The sequence below is a fragment of the Dermacentor variabilis genome, chromosome 4 (genome assembly GCF_050947875.1).
Source record: "Dermacentor variabilis isolate Ectoservices chromosome 4, ASM5094787v1, whole genome shotgun sequence".
Lineage (NCBI taxonomy): Eukaryota > Metazoa > Arthropoda > Arachnida > Ixodida > Ixodidae > Dermacentor > Dermacentor variabilis.
The window spans coordinates 25133829-25151463 of record NC_134571.1 but is presented as its reverse complement, the minus strand read 5'-3'; the positions used below and the strand labels follow the sequence as shown (position 1 = coordinate 25151463).

The 17635-nt window shown below is 44.3% G+C and overlaps 1 protein-coding gene and 1 non-coding gene across 3 annotated transcripts in view; one reads left to right on the top strand and one right to left on the bottom strand.

Moving 5' to 3' along the window:
• The window catches only part of LOC142578827 (GSK3-beta interaction protein), a 613414-nt gene that overhangs the window by 18186 nt on the left and 577593 nt on the right, over positions 1-17635 (bottom strand). For both annotated transcript variants that reach the window (XM_075688443.1, XM_075688444.1), the window contains exon 2: positions 5360-5506. In XM_075688443.1, the coding sequence (XP_075544558.1) occupies positions 5360-5391 (32 nt within the window). In that variant the 5' untranslated portion in view covers positions 5392-5506. The remainder of the gene's footprint in view (positions 1-5359; positions 5507-17635) is intronic.
• Positions 17273-17344, top strand: TRNAW-CCA (transfer RNA tryptophan (anticodon CCA)). The gene has a single exon. It is a non-coding gene; the product is annotated as a tRNA-Trp (tRNA).

The window sequence follows — 17635 nt, the reverse complement described above, 5'->3', positions numbered from 1 at the left end:
CGTATGTGCATCGAGGGTACCCTCCATCGCTTGCACCTGTGTCAGTTACACTTTTGTTCCATATCTCGCGCTGTGCTCAAGAAACAGTGCCCGTTTATCTCCCACGTCGTCGTCGTCGTTATTCTGCGAAAATCTCAAAAACCCATGGCCGGGTTTAGTCCATAAATAGGGCGGTAAGAACAAGGAGGAATGGAAAAAAAAGGAATGAGAGAAAAAGAAAAATAAGAATGTCGATCCCACGCATTGTGGAATCAATGAAGTGAGTGCTAATATTGAAGCAGCGCACTTAAATTTGACAAGTTCACGCACACATAAAAAGAACACTTCCCCCCAAGAAAAGGGAAATTCTTGAAGCAATATAAATTCACGAATGGAAAGACAGGTGTAACAGTTGCCCCTCGGTATCATCCTCTGACGAAGGGTGCCGGTATATGTTGGAATTCGATTGTTCCTGAAGCGGGAATTAAAAAAAATGTCATCTTTGTTTTTCTTTTTACTCTGGGTCTTGCTCACGCCTCACTGCCGTCGGAGCACGTGCGCTTCTCAAAGGACACTACTGAAGACGGATCTTTGAACAATAAAGCAGTAGTCACAGTACAGCGGCTGTGTATGTCCTTTTTATGTGTGCGTGAACGTGTCAGATTTAAGCTCTCTGCTTCAATACCGTCGCTCACCAACTAGACCATCAATATCTATTAAGCAAATGAGTGCTGACAAAAACTTTATCTCTTGATTTTCTTGTGTTTTTTTTTTCAGTAGTGGTCCGGCCAGTTTAGGATTTTGAGGAGTTCTAGGAGCAGTAAAAATGTCCTTCTGGAGTAGTTTAGGCGCAGGCGGCACACCAGCATTTCGGAGCAGTTTCGGAGCAGAAAAATTGCTCTTTTTGGAACACTGGGTAGTACAGCAGTAATCTGTGGCCATTTGCATGACGAAGATTCTTGATACTGTTAAACCAATCAGTGCTGCTCAACAGTGAAGCAAAACACAAAGCCAACAGTGACCAATTAAGCTTGCCTTCCCACGGAAGGTGTACCATGCACGGTATGTTGCAAACATTTTATTTAAGAAGGCAAAAACTTAATTTTGTAAACAATTAAATAACACTTTGTAGGCTAACGAGAACAAAGATACGCGCCTGGGCTTAAGACATACATAAAGCTACAAATGAGGAGAACAAACTGCGTCGTCAGGCATACGACAAAAAATGATGGCAAATTTTTCATCATCATCATCGTCATCATCATCATCATCATCATCATCATCATCATCATCATCAGCCTGGTTACGCCCACTGCAGGGCAAAGGCCTCACCCATACTTCTCCAACAACCCCGGTCGTGTACAAATTGTGGCCATGTTGTCCCTGCAAACTTCTTAATCTCATCCGCCCACCTAACTTTCTGCCGCCCCCTGCTACGCTTCCCTTCCCTTGGAATCCAGTCCGTAACCCTTAATGACCATCGGTTATCTTCCCTCCTCATTACATGTCCTGCCCATGCCCATTTCTTTTTCTTGATTTCAACTAAGATGTCATTAACTCGCGTTTGTTCCCTCACCCAATCTGCTCTTTTCTTATCCCTTAACGTTACACCTATCATTCTTCTTTCCATAGCTCGTTGCGTCGTCCTCAATTTGAGTAGAACCCTTTTCGTAAGCCTCCAGGTTTCTACCCCGTACGTGAGTACTGGTAAGACACAGCTGTTATACACTTTTCTCTTGAGGGATAATGGCAACCTGCTGTTCATGATCTGAGAATGCCTGCCAAACGCACCCCAGCCCATTCTTATTCTTCTGATTATTTCCGTCTCATTATCCGGATCCGCCGTCACTACCTGCCCTAAGTAGATGTATTCCCTTACGACTTCCAGTGCCTCGCTGCCTATTGTAAATTGCTGTTCCCTTCAGAGACTGTTAAGCATTACTTTAGTTTTCTGCACATTAATTTTTAGACCCACTCTTCTGCTTTGCCTCTCCAGGTCAGTGAGCATGCATTGCAATTGGTCCCCTGAGTTACTAAGCAAGGCAATATCATCAGCGAATCGCAAGTTACTAAGGTATTCTCCATTAACTTTTATCCCCAATTCTTCCCAATCCAGGTCTCTGAATACCTCCTGTAAACACGCTGTGAATAGCATCGGAGATATTGTATCTCCCTGCCTGACGCCTTTCTTTATTGGGATTTTGTTGCTTGCTTTATGGAGGACTACGGTGGCTGTGGAGCCGCTATATATATCTTTCAGTATTTTTACATACGGCTCGTCTACACCCTGATTCCGTAATGCCTCCATGACTGCCGAGGTTTCGACAGAATAAAACGCTTTCTCGTAATCAATGAAAGCTATAAGGGTTGGTTATATTCCGCACATTTCTCTATCACCTGATTGATAGTGTGAATATGATCTATTGTTGAGTAGCCTTTACGGAATCCTGCCTGGTCCTTTGCTTGACAGAAGTCTAGGGTGTTCCTGATTCTATTTGCGATTACCTTAGTAAATAGTTTGTAGGCAACGGACAGTAAGTTGATCGGTCTACAATTTTTCAAGTCTTTGGCGTCCCCTTTCTTATGGATTAGGATTATGTTAGCGTTCTTCCAAGATTCCGGTGCGCTCGAGGTCATGAGGCATTGCGTATACAGGGTGGCCAGTTTCTCTAGAACAATCTGTCCACCATCCTTCAACAAATCTGCTGTTACCTGATCCTCCCCAGCTGCCTTCCCCCTTTGCATATCTCCCAAGGCTTTCTTTACTTCTTCCGGCGTTACCTTTGGGATTTCGAATTCCTCTAGACTATTTTCTCTTACATAATCGTCGTGGGTGCCAATGGTACTGTATAAATCTCTATAGAACTCCTCAGCCACTTGAACTATCTCATCCATATTAGTAATGAATTTTTCATGTACATTCCAAATGACAAATGTGCTTTGATATGCTTTACCGCACTAGGCAAAATTCGTATTATGCCCAATAACAATGCTAGAAGCTCGAGAAGAGACTGTACGTCTGTGAACGGAGCCAAGATGAGATGCCTCCGTGCGGTGCGCCGCAAAGATGGCGATGACGGTGCAAAACAACGATCGGTACCATCCCGTACGCTCGCTTTCGTTCTGAGACGGTTTGCCGGCTTCCCGTGTGTCGTGTGACCTCTGCGAATAGATACGCGTCGATACGGCGTAAAACAGTAATTTTTATCGCCGATATCCGACCGACCTTTCGAAGCACTACCGATAAGGCCTAACAGCCAAGGCACTGTGCCATTGCGAAAATTTGCTGTTGGCCGATGTGACCGGCAAGCTTTCCTCAAGCCGTCGCGGAAATCTTGCCGCCAATGGCTAACCGGCGATTGGCTCTGAGATCGTGCATACGTGTTTTTGACAACCGTCGAAGCCGGCAACTACTCCTGCGCATACAAATTCGCAGATTTACAGAAAGTTCCAAAGTACATGTGCAAACGCGTGTATCTGCGTGCATGAACACGCGCATGCGATACGATCTGCGTGCTTCCCAGTGGCCAACCAGTCCTACAACTTCCCACGTAGGCGCTGCTTTCGTCGCCGTTCTCTTTTTTGTCGGCGTCGGGTATAGGAATTGCTTCGATTGGAGATGATGACCCTTGTACCAAGATAGGCGTACCTCATGATCAGATAGTGTTTTTGCCACGTAAAAATTCCAGAATTAAATTTTATTTTGTCCCAAAACCAACCGAGCGCCGTGGTAAGGTTGTGTGCAATCCATCGACCTCAGCCGAGTATTTCATCAAATATACGAAAAATAGAGCAGTACATAATCGATTCGCGAATTGAATTATTTGAACGTTCACAAATCGATGCGTATACCTGAGTACAGCCAACGTCCAATTTTTCGGACTCCCTAGGGGCCACGAAAAGGTCAGAAAAAACGAATGAATGCCTTTTACTGCCCCCAAAGCTCAGATCGCCACAGGCATGTCCGAAATAGCTCTGAAGGCCTGCCAGTACACTTATTAGGCGTATCGGTGCTCGTACTGTGACAGGAGATGACGGGTGCACAAGTTATTAATGAATACATGCTGTGTCTCGTGACAATTACCTCTTGCTACTCATCGTATGCTTCACCGCAATACTTTGCATATGCTTCACCGCGTAACATTTTTATATAGAGGCAAAGCTGATGTTCGGGAACCGGCATTGTGCAACGCGTCGTGCTTTCCGAGCTTTGAAGCCAGTGGCGAGGATTACAAAGGTGGAGTCCGCGCCATTGCTAACAGCGGCGAATTGTTTTAATGAAAAACACGGCGTTGAATAGCAACAAGCTTGGTAGCGAACGTCGAAGCAATTAGGCCTAGCGTTGCCCCGGTGGTGGCTACAGCTGCCGGTCTGTTCTGCGTGCGAGAGCGCCTGTTCGAGGCGGCGATATAATAAGAATGGCGACGGGGGTAACTTCGATCAATGCTGCTTCGGACCTGTGGCCATGGCAGAAAGCCCAGAAAATCAAAGGGCGAAAGTTTTTGCGTCTGAAATTTCAGACGTTCTTATACATTGACTCTACAGGGCACCGTGGCGGTGCCGCGAAGGCGTCCGAATTATCGGGAATGTCCGAAAAATCAGGCATCCAAAAAATACGTCGTTGGTTGTAGTTGTATAACCCTGCTGAAAACATTGTATTGCCATGAAAACGCGAAAATATCGCACTTTTGAGCAGTTGACGCAAATGGCAATTTAGTGCATGGGCGCAGCCAGGAGCAAGCAAGTCGAATTGTAGCAAAATGGCGCAAATGGCGTGGTTGGACCACCACTGTTCATTAGGTAGTTGTCCACTCCATAATTACGGTACGCAGTTTGAATTCCTCGAAAGCGCCACAAGTAATTAATTACAGCGCCTTTTATGTACCTTCACCATCGCTCCTCAGCCTTTACGCTAGGATCGAAGTGTTACCGTTTAGGAGGCTAGCCAAGCGCAGAGCGCCAAAATCCGCCAAATTGGTCCTTCCAATTGTTTACTTCTCCAGAAAACACTACGGACCGGCCATGCTCTCTCTTCTTGTCCCGTTGAGTGCTGAATGGACTCGGCTTTTGGCAGCACGGCCGTATAGTATGCGTTGTAAGCGTCCATGGTATCTGGCACCACGAGAACGCCACAGCAGGGTTCGACGAAATGACGAATCTTTTTTTCATCTGCAGTTATTTTTCACATCCAAAGCCGGCGCTGCACTTGGCGCGTGTTTTGAACTGGTCGCAATAAAAGGTAACGTGATTGATTATTTCTTGCGCTTTCGAGGACGGAAGCTCCACAACATTATTACTGGGTCGAATGATGCACAATAAAGCAGTAAAAACGAGGCGACGTTTTTCTATCAGTATTATATTGCAAATCAATTGATCTCACTCGGTGCCTCTATTGTTCTTTTCCTCCCGCATCACTCCCGGGCGCACCCTGGTGGCGGCAGAATTCGCGCGTCCCGATGCTGGCGTACATGTGGTGGTCTTCGTTCACAACCGTGGCGCACGCTCTGACCCTGGTCGCCATCGCCATCTGGAAGAGCAACAAGGAGAACGTCAGTGCTGATGCTGCCACCTTTCATGCAAAACGCCTGCGCATAGCGTGTATAGCAGTGTATACGAGTGACTGTCTGCGAGTAGCGAGTCGTATATAGGGCTCTCCCGGATGTTGGTCTGCGCAACTTCGCAGAAAGAAATCAGCAATGAACGTTTTCGCAATTCGTGAGTGCAGTGAGCATTTACGCGAAGCGCCTTGAGCGATCGACATGCGTTCTGGGCGCCCGTGGAGAGCGAACCCGGAAAAAGAGATACACGCCGCGTACTCGTATAGCCTAACTAGTGCGAAGCAAAACGGCCGTGATCGAATTGGTGTGGTGCGTTTAGCTACAGCTACACAGCATTTTGCTATATATGTATATATGAATGAGAACAAAGGAAACGGAGGGGCCCGATTTTTGTTAGTCCTCTTATAAGAAGCCAACAAACAATGACACCCAAGAGCAGCATTTCTTTAATTCAAATAAGAACTACAAATAATTTTCCCTATGCTGTCCTTGGGATCACTGTTTGTTGACTTCTTATAACATGACTATACAGTGTGCCAATACTATCATGCACCAAGATTTAAAAATATGCATATGTCACGTAGCTGGACACAACCAAGGTAATGTCTGCCGTCGCTTGACGACACTTCGATTATTTTTTTTATTCCGCCTAATTACATGAGTAGCCTTAATTAATAAACTTCTCATATATTATAATTAGATGAAAAATGTCAATGACAAAAATTGCAGAGCAACATGAAAAACTCCCGATACAACTTTCTGTTGCTCAATACGTGCTACATAGAAGTGCTTTTCCGAGCGTGAAAGAAACCTGCGAATACGCGCAAAATTGCCGCGCGGGGCAATTTTGCGTGAAGCTATATTCTCGAAATCCCAGGCGGATATTGGATGCATCTCTACTGAACAACATAAGATCGCACTTAACAATGTTCTTCCAGTTCATCGAGCACCATACAGATTTTCGCAAGCAGGCAAGGCAGAAATGGACAAACAAGTTGGCATTTCTTGCTAAGGAAGTTGTTGTGAAGCCTTCATTGTCCGCCCCGCCGCACCGGTCATTCTAGCGGAAAAGAAAGACGAGGGACGCAGGCGTTTATGTGTTGACTACCGCAAGCCGAACTCCGTAAGGGTGTTCGACTGTCAGCCAATTCCACGGATTGACTATTTTCTTGACCGCTTGGGAAATGCAACGTTTCTTTTTTTACCACATTTCACGTAACCTCCGGATACTGGCATGTCGGAATGCATCCTGATGACATTCCGAAAACTATATTTGTCATGACAAATTGTCATTATGAATGGCTGGGGACGGCGTTCGGGTTAAAGAACGGCTCCTGCTACATTTGAAAGAGCCATAAAATCGATAATAGAAAGACATCAGCTCAATAATGTAATCAACTACTTTGACGATGTTGTCGTATACTCACATAAATTTGACGACAATCTGGAACAACCCGATGTATTACTGATAGCTATTAAGGCCGAGAGTAAAACTGAAGCGCGAAAAGTGTCAGTTTGCCAAGCCCAGCATCGAGTATTAGTGCCACAAAATTTCGCAAGGAACTGTGACACAAGCAAAACAACGTTGTTGCGCGATAGTCAATTGTCCAACACCCAAACCGAGAGCAAGACCTCCAGCATCTTTTCGGCAACGTAAGCACTTCCCGTCAATACATCCGTCATTTCGGCGATATCACTCTTCCTCTCACAAAACTGTCCCACAAAGACACTAAATGGGCGCGGAATGCGGAAGAGCCTATTTTTTTTTTTTTTTTTGGAACTCAAGAAGCGCAGAACTGAAGAACCAGTGCTTCGCATATGCGACGCTTCAAAACCATGCACTGTATACCGCGATGCATCTGGTGAAGGGATTGGTGCCGTGGTGAAGCAGCAAGATGACAAAGGCAATGAACATCCCGTTGCCTATCATTCCCATAAGCTACTCAAGCACGAAGTTAACTACGCCATCACAGACGTCTTGTCATCTAGATGCGATTGATAAGTGGCATTGTTATCTTCGTGGTAAGGCTTTCACTGTTGTAACGGACCATACTGCGCTGCTGTGGCTGAAGAATGTCAAGAATTCTCAAGGTCGGCTCTTTCGGTGGTCGTTAACGTTGTCAATGTAGGAGGTGAACATTAAACCTCAGAGAGGCTAAGCAATATTGAAGCTGATGCGCCTTCCAGAGCTCCTGTTGTGCAGCTTCTCTCGCTCACAGATCTTCAGAAATGTAATAATGAGCGCCCCAGAGGAACGTACTCGCTAGAAAACGGCGTAGACATTGTCAAAAAGAAAGGCCAAAGGAAGATGTACGTGACTTATGAGCTGCGCCCAACCATTCTTAGGAACGCTCATCAACATTTTGGGCATGTTGGCGTGAAGGAGACATTGTCACTCCTGTCTTCACAATACTATTGGCCAGATATAATAGCCAATTTCGCCAACTACATTCGACATTGTGACACATGCCAGAAATGCAAGACCAAAGCAAAGAAGTACCGATCACTTGAGTCACTGCTTCGAGCTGAAGAATCTTTTGATGTCCTTGCAGTGGGCGCCATTGGAGAATTTTCTGGATCATCATCATCAGCATCAGCATCATCATCATCAGCCTGGTTACGCCCACTGCAGGGCAAAGGCCTCTCCCATCTTCTTCAACTACCCCGGTCATGTACTAATTGTGGCCATGTCGTCCGTGCAAACTTCTCAATCTCATCCGCCCACCTAAATTTCTACCGCCCCCTGCTACGCTTCCCTTCCCTTGGAATCCAGTCCGTAACCCTTAATTACCATCGTTTATCTTCCCTCCTTATTACATGTCCTGCCCATGCCCCCCCCCCCTCATTTCTTTTTCTTGATTTCAACTAAGATGTCATTAACTCGTGTTTATTCCCTCACCCAATCTGCTCTTTTCTTTTCCCTTAACGTTACACCCATCCTTCTTCTTTCCGTAGGTCTTTGCGTTGTCCTCAATTTAAGTAGAACCCTTTTCGTAAACCTCCAGGTTTCTACCCCGTACGTGAGTACTGGTAAGACACAGCTGTTATACACTTTTCTCTTGAGGGATAATGGCAACCTGCTGTTCATGATCTGAGAATGCCTGCCAAACGCACCCCAGCCTATTCTTATTCTTCTGATTATTTCAGTCTCATGATCCGGATCCGCCGTCACTACCTGCCTGTATTCCCTTACCACTTCCAGTGCCTCGCTACCTATCGTAAACTGCTGTTCTCTTCCGAGACTGTTAAACATTACTTTAGTTTTCTGCAGTTTCATTTTTAGACCCACCCTTCTGCTTTGCCTCTCCAGGTCAGTGAACATGCGTCGCAATTGGTCCCCTGAGTTACTAAGCCAGACAATATCATCAGCGATATTGGATATCGCAATTTTCTGGATACGGCTCAACAAAAATATCTACTTGGTCATTGGCCATGCCGCTCGCTTTGTATGGGCCTTCGCTCACAAAAATGAAGCCAGTGACGCCTACATGTCATGCTTAAAAAGCACTTTTGCTGCCGGCAGACCACAGAAGTTCCTTTCAGGTCGTAGAACAGGGTCCACAGCAGAGAAACTTAAGCAGTTCCTAAAGCATAAACCGAATACATCAACTCTTCACAATGCCTCATAATCCATAGTGCAGCGGTATGAACGAGCCGACAAATCAAACCATAGTCACCAGACTTCAATGCAAGATCAAGGATGAACCACAGGAGACTTGGACTAAGATGCTCTCGTATGTCATTGACGAATACAATAGAACACCTCGCGAAGTTACTGGTTACGCACCTTCTTACATCATGTATGGAATTGCATCTCATCTAGCCATATTGAAGCAACGAGATGAATTGTGGAGGAAGTAAGGAAAACTGCTGTTAATGATATTAACCGCAACAAGATTACTTCGTTCTTCTTCTTCTTCTTCTTCTTCTTCTTCTTCTTCTTCTTCTTATTATTATTATTATTATTATTATTATTATTATTATTATTATTATTATTATTATTATTATTATTATTATTATTATTAACCACAATAAGAACAAAGTAATCTTTGATAGGACGCCGCTCCCGCTTGACATTTAAGTCGGTACGTGACTCAGTACGAGACACCATGGCATCCCAACAACGGCAAGTTAACTTCCGTCATGGATGGTTACGAGATTCTACGCGAGGTATTGCCACTGAACTATGAGATCAACCGCTCGGTGGCACCTTTAGGCAGAGATGGCGACATTGTTCATGTCAGAAAATTGCGTCGTTATTTTGCACCTTTTGAACTGAGGCTTTCTCGAGGGGAGTGGGAGAGGTGTGACGATTGAAGAACGCGATGGCTGGAGAAGCGGATGACGAAGAGGTGCGTGTGCTTGAGAGTAAAAGTATGGCGTCTCAGCCACAGCACGTCTCTTGCTTATGAGGTTACACATGTACATATATATCCCCAATTATTGTAATCGCATGTCAAGTAATATAGAAGGACACTGCCATTTTTTGTTTGTTTGTTTTTTGCCTGATCAGTACAGGGAACACCTAACCTCGGATCTTTCTCCTATACGCAGATGCCGCTAGTTGGACCATTCGTCGCCACTGCCGGGTTATTCGTTTTAGTGAAGGTAAATGCACGCCAAAGTTGATTCGCTTACCAGAATAATTTATGGTTTCATGATGGCGCTATATGCTGTCGATAGCCGCAACTTGTTATGCCCTCCACCCGCCGTGGTTGCTCAGGGGCTATGGTGTTGGGCTGCTGAGCACGAGGCCGCGGGATTGAATCCCGGCCACGGCGGCCGCATTTTGATGGAGGCGAAATGCGAAAACACCCGTGATGCTTAGATTTAGGTGCACGTTAAATAACCCCAGGTGGCCCAAAGTTCCTGAGTGCCTCATAATCAGAAAGTGGTTTAGGCACGTAAAATCCCATAATTATTTTTTTTATTTTATACCCTCCGCCGCTCTTTCCGCAGATAGCAGATACTGCAGATAGCGCCACTGCAGATAGCGCCAGTGTTCCGTGATTAAACAAAAGCGATCAATGCGGACACTGAACATGTGGACTGAAGTGACTGAACGGCGAGTAGTCGCGTCAGCAGCAGGGGTGAGGCGGGCCCGTACGCGGGTATCGAAGGGCCGCATTTATCGATGGCACGCATTTCAGGCGACTCGGCTGATCGTAGAAGACAACGCAGCAGAAATAAGTAGGCGGCCACATCACTGCCGTACGTCCCTGCCTTGTAGAATAGCACGTTCCTTTCCTGAACAATATAACACCCGTATTTCATATTAATTAAGCCTCGTTTTCAATAACTTTATTTATTTATTTATTTATTTATTTATTTATTTATTTATTTATTTATTTAATACATACTGTGGTCACGAAGTCCATGCAGGGTGGATAAAATACAATATTAGGTCACAATAAGTAAAACAATGCTAATACAACAAAATGGTGCAACAATACAGTAATAAGGCTGATACCAAAAGTAAACAATGCTGATACAACTTTTATAAAGGCAAGTCATTCCAATCGTTAATGGTGCGCGGAAAGGGAGTACTTAAATACGTTGCTTCGGGCAAAATAAGGGGTTGGAGCATTTTGGTGATGTTCGAGTAGGCCTCGTTATTAGTGGATTTACAATACTGCCGGGTCCAGTGCCAGTTTGTTATTACGTAACTGAGAAAGAAAGTCCATCCGTAATTTTTTTCGACGTGATGCAAGTGTAGTAATACTATTAGGCCTCATTAGTTCCGTTGGAGAGTCGAATGTCGAAAATTTGTAGTAAGCGAACCGGATAACCTGTCTTTGGATTCGTTCACGTTTCCTTGTTACATTGAGTGTAGGTATCCCAGATAATACAGGCGTGCTCGAGCTTCGGTTGAATAAAGCAGTAATAGGCGAGTAGTTTAACAGAGGATGGGGCGTGTTTAAGCTTGTATTCGAGAATGCGCAGTTTACGGGAAGCAGAGAAAGATATATTTTGATCATGAAGGTTCCAGGACAGGTTGCTAAATATATATAGCTGGGAATTTATTTAAGTGCAGAAGAGCCTAACATATAACTATAAGAGAGAGAGAGAGAAAGAGAAAGATGTTTTCTTGTGGGAAATGGGAAGAAAAACAATTTTTTCAACATTTAAGGTCATCCCCCATTGATTGCACCAATAGAAAATTTTACTGAGGCTCTCATTTAGATCATCTTGGTCACAAGTGTGGGTAATTTCTTTAAACAAGACACAATCGTCTTCAAATAGTCTTATTTCAACTTTCGGTTTTACATCAACAATGTCATTCACGTACAGGAGGAACAACAAAGGACCCGGTACACTTCCCTGTGGTACCCCAGATTTAACTGGAAGACAGGCCAAGTGATGCCCACTAAATCCACGAACTGTTCGCGATTGTTTCAGTATTCAGCGATCCAAGAAACAAGTAGTTCTGGTATGCCATAGTTGTTTAGCTTAAATATTAGTTTGGATTGAGGTACCTTATTGAAAGCTTTACTAAAATTCAGAAAAATTAAATCAATTTGGTTGTTGTTTTCAATAGAAGAAGCCAAAGTGTGAATGACTGTGACTAGTGTTAGTGTAAAATATCCCTTTCTGAAACCATGTTGAGAGTTGGTTAGAATTTTATTCTCTTCAGAAAACTCGTTCATGGCTTTTGCAATAATATACTCTATTAGTTTGCAGCAAGTTGACGTTAGTGAGATGGGGCGGTAGTTTTCTAAATTTAGTCAGTCGCCTTTCTTAAAAAGGGGCACCACACCGGCTGCCGTCCAGTCCTTGGGCCATCTCGAACACGACAAGGAAGCATGAAATATGGTATGTTGTCGGGTCCAGAAGAAGTTTTAGTTTTCAAGTAGCATTGAGGGCACTCCAGGGTAATTGATACTATTTGAAAAATTTCTAATTGCAGTGTCTGTGGTAGAGGGAAAGCCATCAGCTACAGCAGAAAATACGCTGTTGAAGCGTATATTGAATTGTTCGGCAATGCCTCTTTGTTCGTTAAAAATAACCGCGTTAGCAGAAATCTGTGAAATCTTCTTTTTCTTACTCAAGTAGTTCCAAAATTTAGTCTTATCGGTTTTAATAAAGCTTGGTAGCGCTGTACTGAAATAACGTTGCTTTGAACGATGCGATGCACTTGCAAGTATTCCGTTGGTGTGCGCTATGATGTTAAGTGATGCGTGGTTCTCTTTTAATCTTTTCACTTCGCGTTTTAAATGGGTGATGTCTCGCACCATCCACGACCTTTCCTTGTGTACTTTCGTTTGTTCGACACAAATTTATCAATGCAATACCGACACATATATGTACTCTTAAAGCGTCATCACAAAACGCCAACATCACCGCTATCAAAATCAGTAGGACATGCCTCTAAGTGATCAATAAATGACACATCTGCACGTGAGTAACCTTTGTAGTAATATACAGGAGTTTCTTTTCGCCCTTCATTTCAAGAAATCGGCAAAGAAACATTGACTGATTTAATTGTGATCGGATAGCCCATGTTCGATATGTGCAGTATAATCAGCAATACAGTGGAGAAGAAACACTAAATCTAAAACAGAACTGCAAGAACTGCAAGAGAACTGCACACGAGTCGGATGGTTTACGACTTGGATAATATTGTGCTCTAACATTATATAGAGGATAACATTCGCGTCATTTTCGGTATCAAACTGATCCCAGTTAATAACAGGGAGATTAAAATTGTCAGCCAAAATTTTTTTCTTGTTTTTATGCTGGTGCATGCGTGCTTGTATTTGGCTAGGAATTCCGAAGCCGCGTCGGGAGGTCTGTATAAAGCATATAGAATAAACGTTTGCCGACAAAAAGAGAGCTTGATGCACAATCATTCAAATACAATGTCATTCAGTATAGCATCCACTTGATTTCTAACAAGCACCGCTACTACGGCACCTTTAGTTAAGTGATTCATGCGGAAAACAGTTTAAGAAGGAGGAAACACGTCGTCATCAGATATTTCAGTATGAAGCCACGTTTCTGTTAAAATAGTTATGTGTGCATCGTGCTGCATTAGGAGTAATTCCAATACCTCAGTGATATTTTTAATGCTGCGGGCGCTCATACTTAACAGGCGGAGCATTTTCCATGCAAAGGCAGTCTCCCGCCAATTGTCTACCTGATCATTTCGGCGATATGTCATTATTACTTTTATATTTTGATTCCCATCTGAGATATATAAGTTTCTGTCCATATTAAGTTTATCGTGAATCAATACTTTTCTTCCTTGCTGCTTGTCTTGCTTTGCGCTGCTCCAAAGTAGTTTTCGTTTCTTTAATGTTGACTCCGAATCATCATTATGAATGAAAATACTGGAACTGATTTTCTAATATTATCTTAGTTTGGTTATAGTCTTATGAATGTAATATGATAGGCATTTTGCCTTATTGTTTACCAAACCGGTGGATATGCCCTATCCAATCGTATTTCACCTCCACTTTATCTCGGAAGACTTCCTTAACTACTGTTTCCTTCAGTAATGCTTCCCTTTCATTTGGGCCCTGTGGAATGCCATGTATAACAAGGTTAGACCGCCTGTTTCGATCCTCGAGGTCTGTAAATTTTTTAGTCTGAGAACTTAAGGAATGTTCTATAAACTGAAGTGATGAATGTACTTGGCTTGCCTGGTCTCGCATAGCTAAGGTTTCAGAGAGCTTTCTTTCAAACTGAGCAAACATACGATGCAATTCACTAATGACATTCTCAGTTTTTACAAGTTGAGATTTTAACTCCACCATCTCATTACGAAGGGTAGCTTGCCCATCTAGCAGTTAAAAAAATTCCTTCTGAGTGGGGCCTAGGTTTTGCTGCACGTCGCCACACAGTAAAATTCTACAGACGTTCACACAGCTGTGCGCAAAGTCAAGATACTGTGTAGGGCACTGCAGGACCACAATACAACAACAGTCAGCACGAAATGAAATATCAATACAACTGACCTGCACAAGGCAAAGTAATCGCTTGCTTAACGCCATGGCAGTGCTGTGTCCGCCGTGCCCTTAGAAGTCAAACTGATGCGTAGGTTGTTTTATACCCGGAGCCTCAGATGACGTCACACCACGAGGGCCATAAGGTGTCGCTAGCAGCGTCGTGCTTAGGAGCGGTGGCGACCTCGTGCGGTTGAACGCAAGGTTGTCGAGAACAGCCTGTGATCCATCGTCGAATAAATAATGGTAAAGCTGCGTGCTTCCTGCTGCTATCGTCACAAAACCGAAGACACCCTGCACAAGGCAAAGTAATCGCTTGGTTAGCGCCATGGCAGTGCTGTGTCCGCCGTGCCCTTAGAAGTCAAACTGATGCGTAGGTTGTTTTATACCCGGAACCTCAGACGACGTCACACCACGAGAGCCATAAGGTGTCGCTAGCAGCGTCGTGCTTAGGAGCGGTGACGACCTCGTGTGGCTGAACGCAAGGTTGTCGAGAACAGGCTGTGTAGCGGAAAGAAGCCATTGATCGAGCATGTATATGTGGTTGTTGTTGTAGTTTACACCTCTTCATTCACATTTTTGCCCTTAAAGGGCTGCGGTGAATTGGATTGGGAAGTAGTGCGAGTGAGAAGGTAAGGGAAACAGTGGGGGACTTAATTATCTAGATCATGGGGTCTGATGCTTTCGCTGGTACGCTCGAGATGAAGAAGCCTAGTGCCAGTGGCTGGAGCCTCAGGATCACCCAAGAATTCGTACAGTGACCGCCAGAGCTCGTTGGCGGTCGCAGCACTGCAGTGTCTCGCTATAACGCCCAGGTCTGTAGGGAGGTTGGTCGCCATTCCGTTGGGAGCGAAGCGAGGGCCCTTTGCATGGGGCGTCGCGCCACGTATGATGCAATCGGACCGAACTTTACCCTTGCGCGCGGCTTTCAGAGAGGCGTAGTTCAGCAGTACGTTTGTCCGTTGCTCATCATATCAGGAGTCATAAGGCCTACACGTGTGCAATTTGTTGCAGAAATTTCACACTTACTCGGCCATGGCGCCACTGCGTTTGACACGTAAGGTCCACAAGTGGCATGGCGAGACAAGGGCAGCAAGAAAGAGCGTTACTCAACCCCTTTGATCTAGGTGGAGCGCAAGCGCTCCACCTAGCGCTTGCGCTCCTGATTGAAGAAAGCGTAGAAGCCCCAACCCTCTATGAATGTAGCGGGATCGAGCGGCGCTGCACAGCCTCAGGCGCTAGTCACTAGTGACTCTATCGGGCGCCACCAGTGAAGGGGTCGTTTCTCAACACCCTGTTGAGCAAAACAAAACGGGCCCGAATAGCGAGCGAGTACCGGAGACGGGAAGGGTGAGAGGAAGGGAGTGGTTGCTGGCCGCATGCACAGGAATCTCTGGGGTTGGAGTGGGCGTTCTGTGAGGGTGTGGAGAACTACTTGCCCGGTGTGCTACCCCCTGGCTACGCCTCGGCCCATACACCGTCTGCCCTGGTAACTGCACCCTGTATTCGATATTTTTGCTCGATTTAGGTGAATCAATTTATTATGCACGCAAATTTTACCGACACCCCTTTAAAACAACGTGCGGTACTGTAGCAAACGGTTCTTCAATAAACAGCTGGTGACATGCTGTTCCCTTGTTCCATTATTGTCATTTTCATGCTGCACCAGACAACTAAAAGCAGTTCCTTCTCACTAACAAGCTTTGTCGCAACACGTCCACTTGCGAACGGCAACACACACACACACACACACACGTGTGTGTGTGTGTTTGTGTGCGTGAAATTATGCAGAAAGAAGCCTCTTCTTTTTTTCCTCAAGCGGACTCCACGCTAGTTAATATTTCACTGTGGTTATAATAATAATAATAATAATAATAATAGTAATAATAATAATAATAATAATAATAGTAATAACTGATGTTCAAGTTGACATTCTCTTGGAGTTTTTCTCGAATATATCGGGTTTAAGTCTATCGGAAATTTCACTATTCCAACACCTCTGTTAATTAAAAAGATTAAATATAATTGCTAGTCAGGTGTTCTTGTGCATTTCCATGTACCATATATGTGAATCTTTCCCATCGGAACCAGTTTCCTTCGTGGTTAAAGCTAAGCTCCATATGTGTGTTGGCATTTCGCTCTAGCGTGCATACTTCACGTGAACTGGGAAAGTTCGTTTCTCTAACATAGGGGAAAGAAAAAAAAGAAAGAATAAAGCCGCCGTACTACACGATAAAACGCATTGCCTCTGCTGCTGATTGTCAAACGGAAACGCGAAGGCAGGAAAGAGGGACAGATGCAGTGTTGACTTGCATCTGAATATTTATATTTACGGTAGTTATTTCCATCTGTATTGGAAATGTAGAAAAAAATGGAACAAGATTGGCTCTTCTTCAACTTTTCAATACGAACATGCGCCATAAAGTTGAATTTAAGAGTGGATTGCTTAGGTTCTCCTCGGAAATAATGTCCAACTGCGCTTATGCTTTGCTAATGTGTAGACCATCCTGAAACACACTGACTGCTATCTCATTTGCAGGCTTACTTCGCAAGAAAAGTGTACCGTTACAGCATGCTGGTATTGAATCCTGACTTCGTGGCCGCCGAAGTCGCGGAAATGTCTGCCGCAGCAGTTGCTGCTGAGCGGTTTGCACAGCCGCCACCAACATTTTCGCCTCGCAGGGATTCCCTAGAATTTCCGCAAATAAATAAATTTCGATAAATGAATCAGAACAAAAGCTGGTGTTGTATTTATTATAAATATGTGCTTAACAAACCTGTCCTTCGTCGGACTCGGTGGCGCAACGGTAGCGCGTCTGACTCCAGATCAGAAGGTTGCGTGTTCGAATCACGTCCGGGTCAAATTTTTTTTTTTTAAATTGCTTCCTTTTTTTTTAAAATGTCAGACAATATAGTTTTTTTTTTTCATTTAGCAATCGTGCTCTATATTCACCGTCAGCCTTGCGACTGAGACCGATAATAATAAACGCACGTCGCATAGATTTGCCAGTCCATTACTCAGTCGATATACCGCCCTCTCGAATAATTCTTATATATCCTAACAAATATTTGTCCACGGTAATACTATAGTAGACAGCAGTTAATAGTATCATAATAGGTACATAGCTCGTCACAATGTATAGCTTGTTGCTG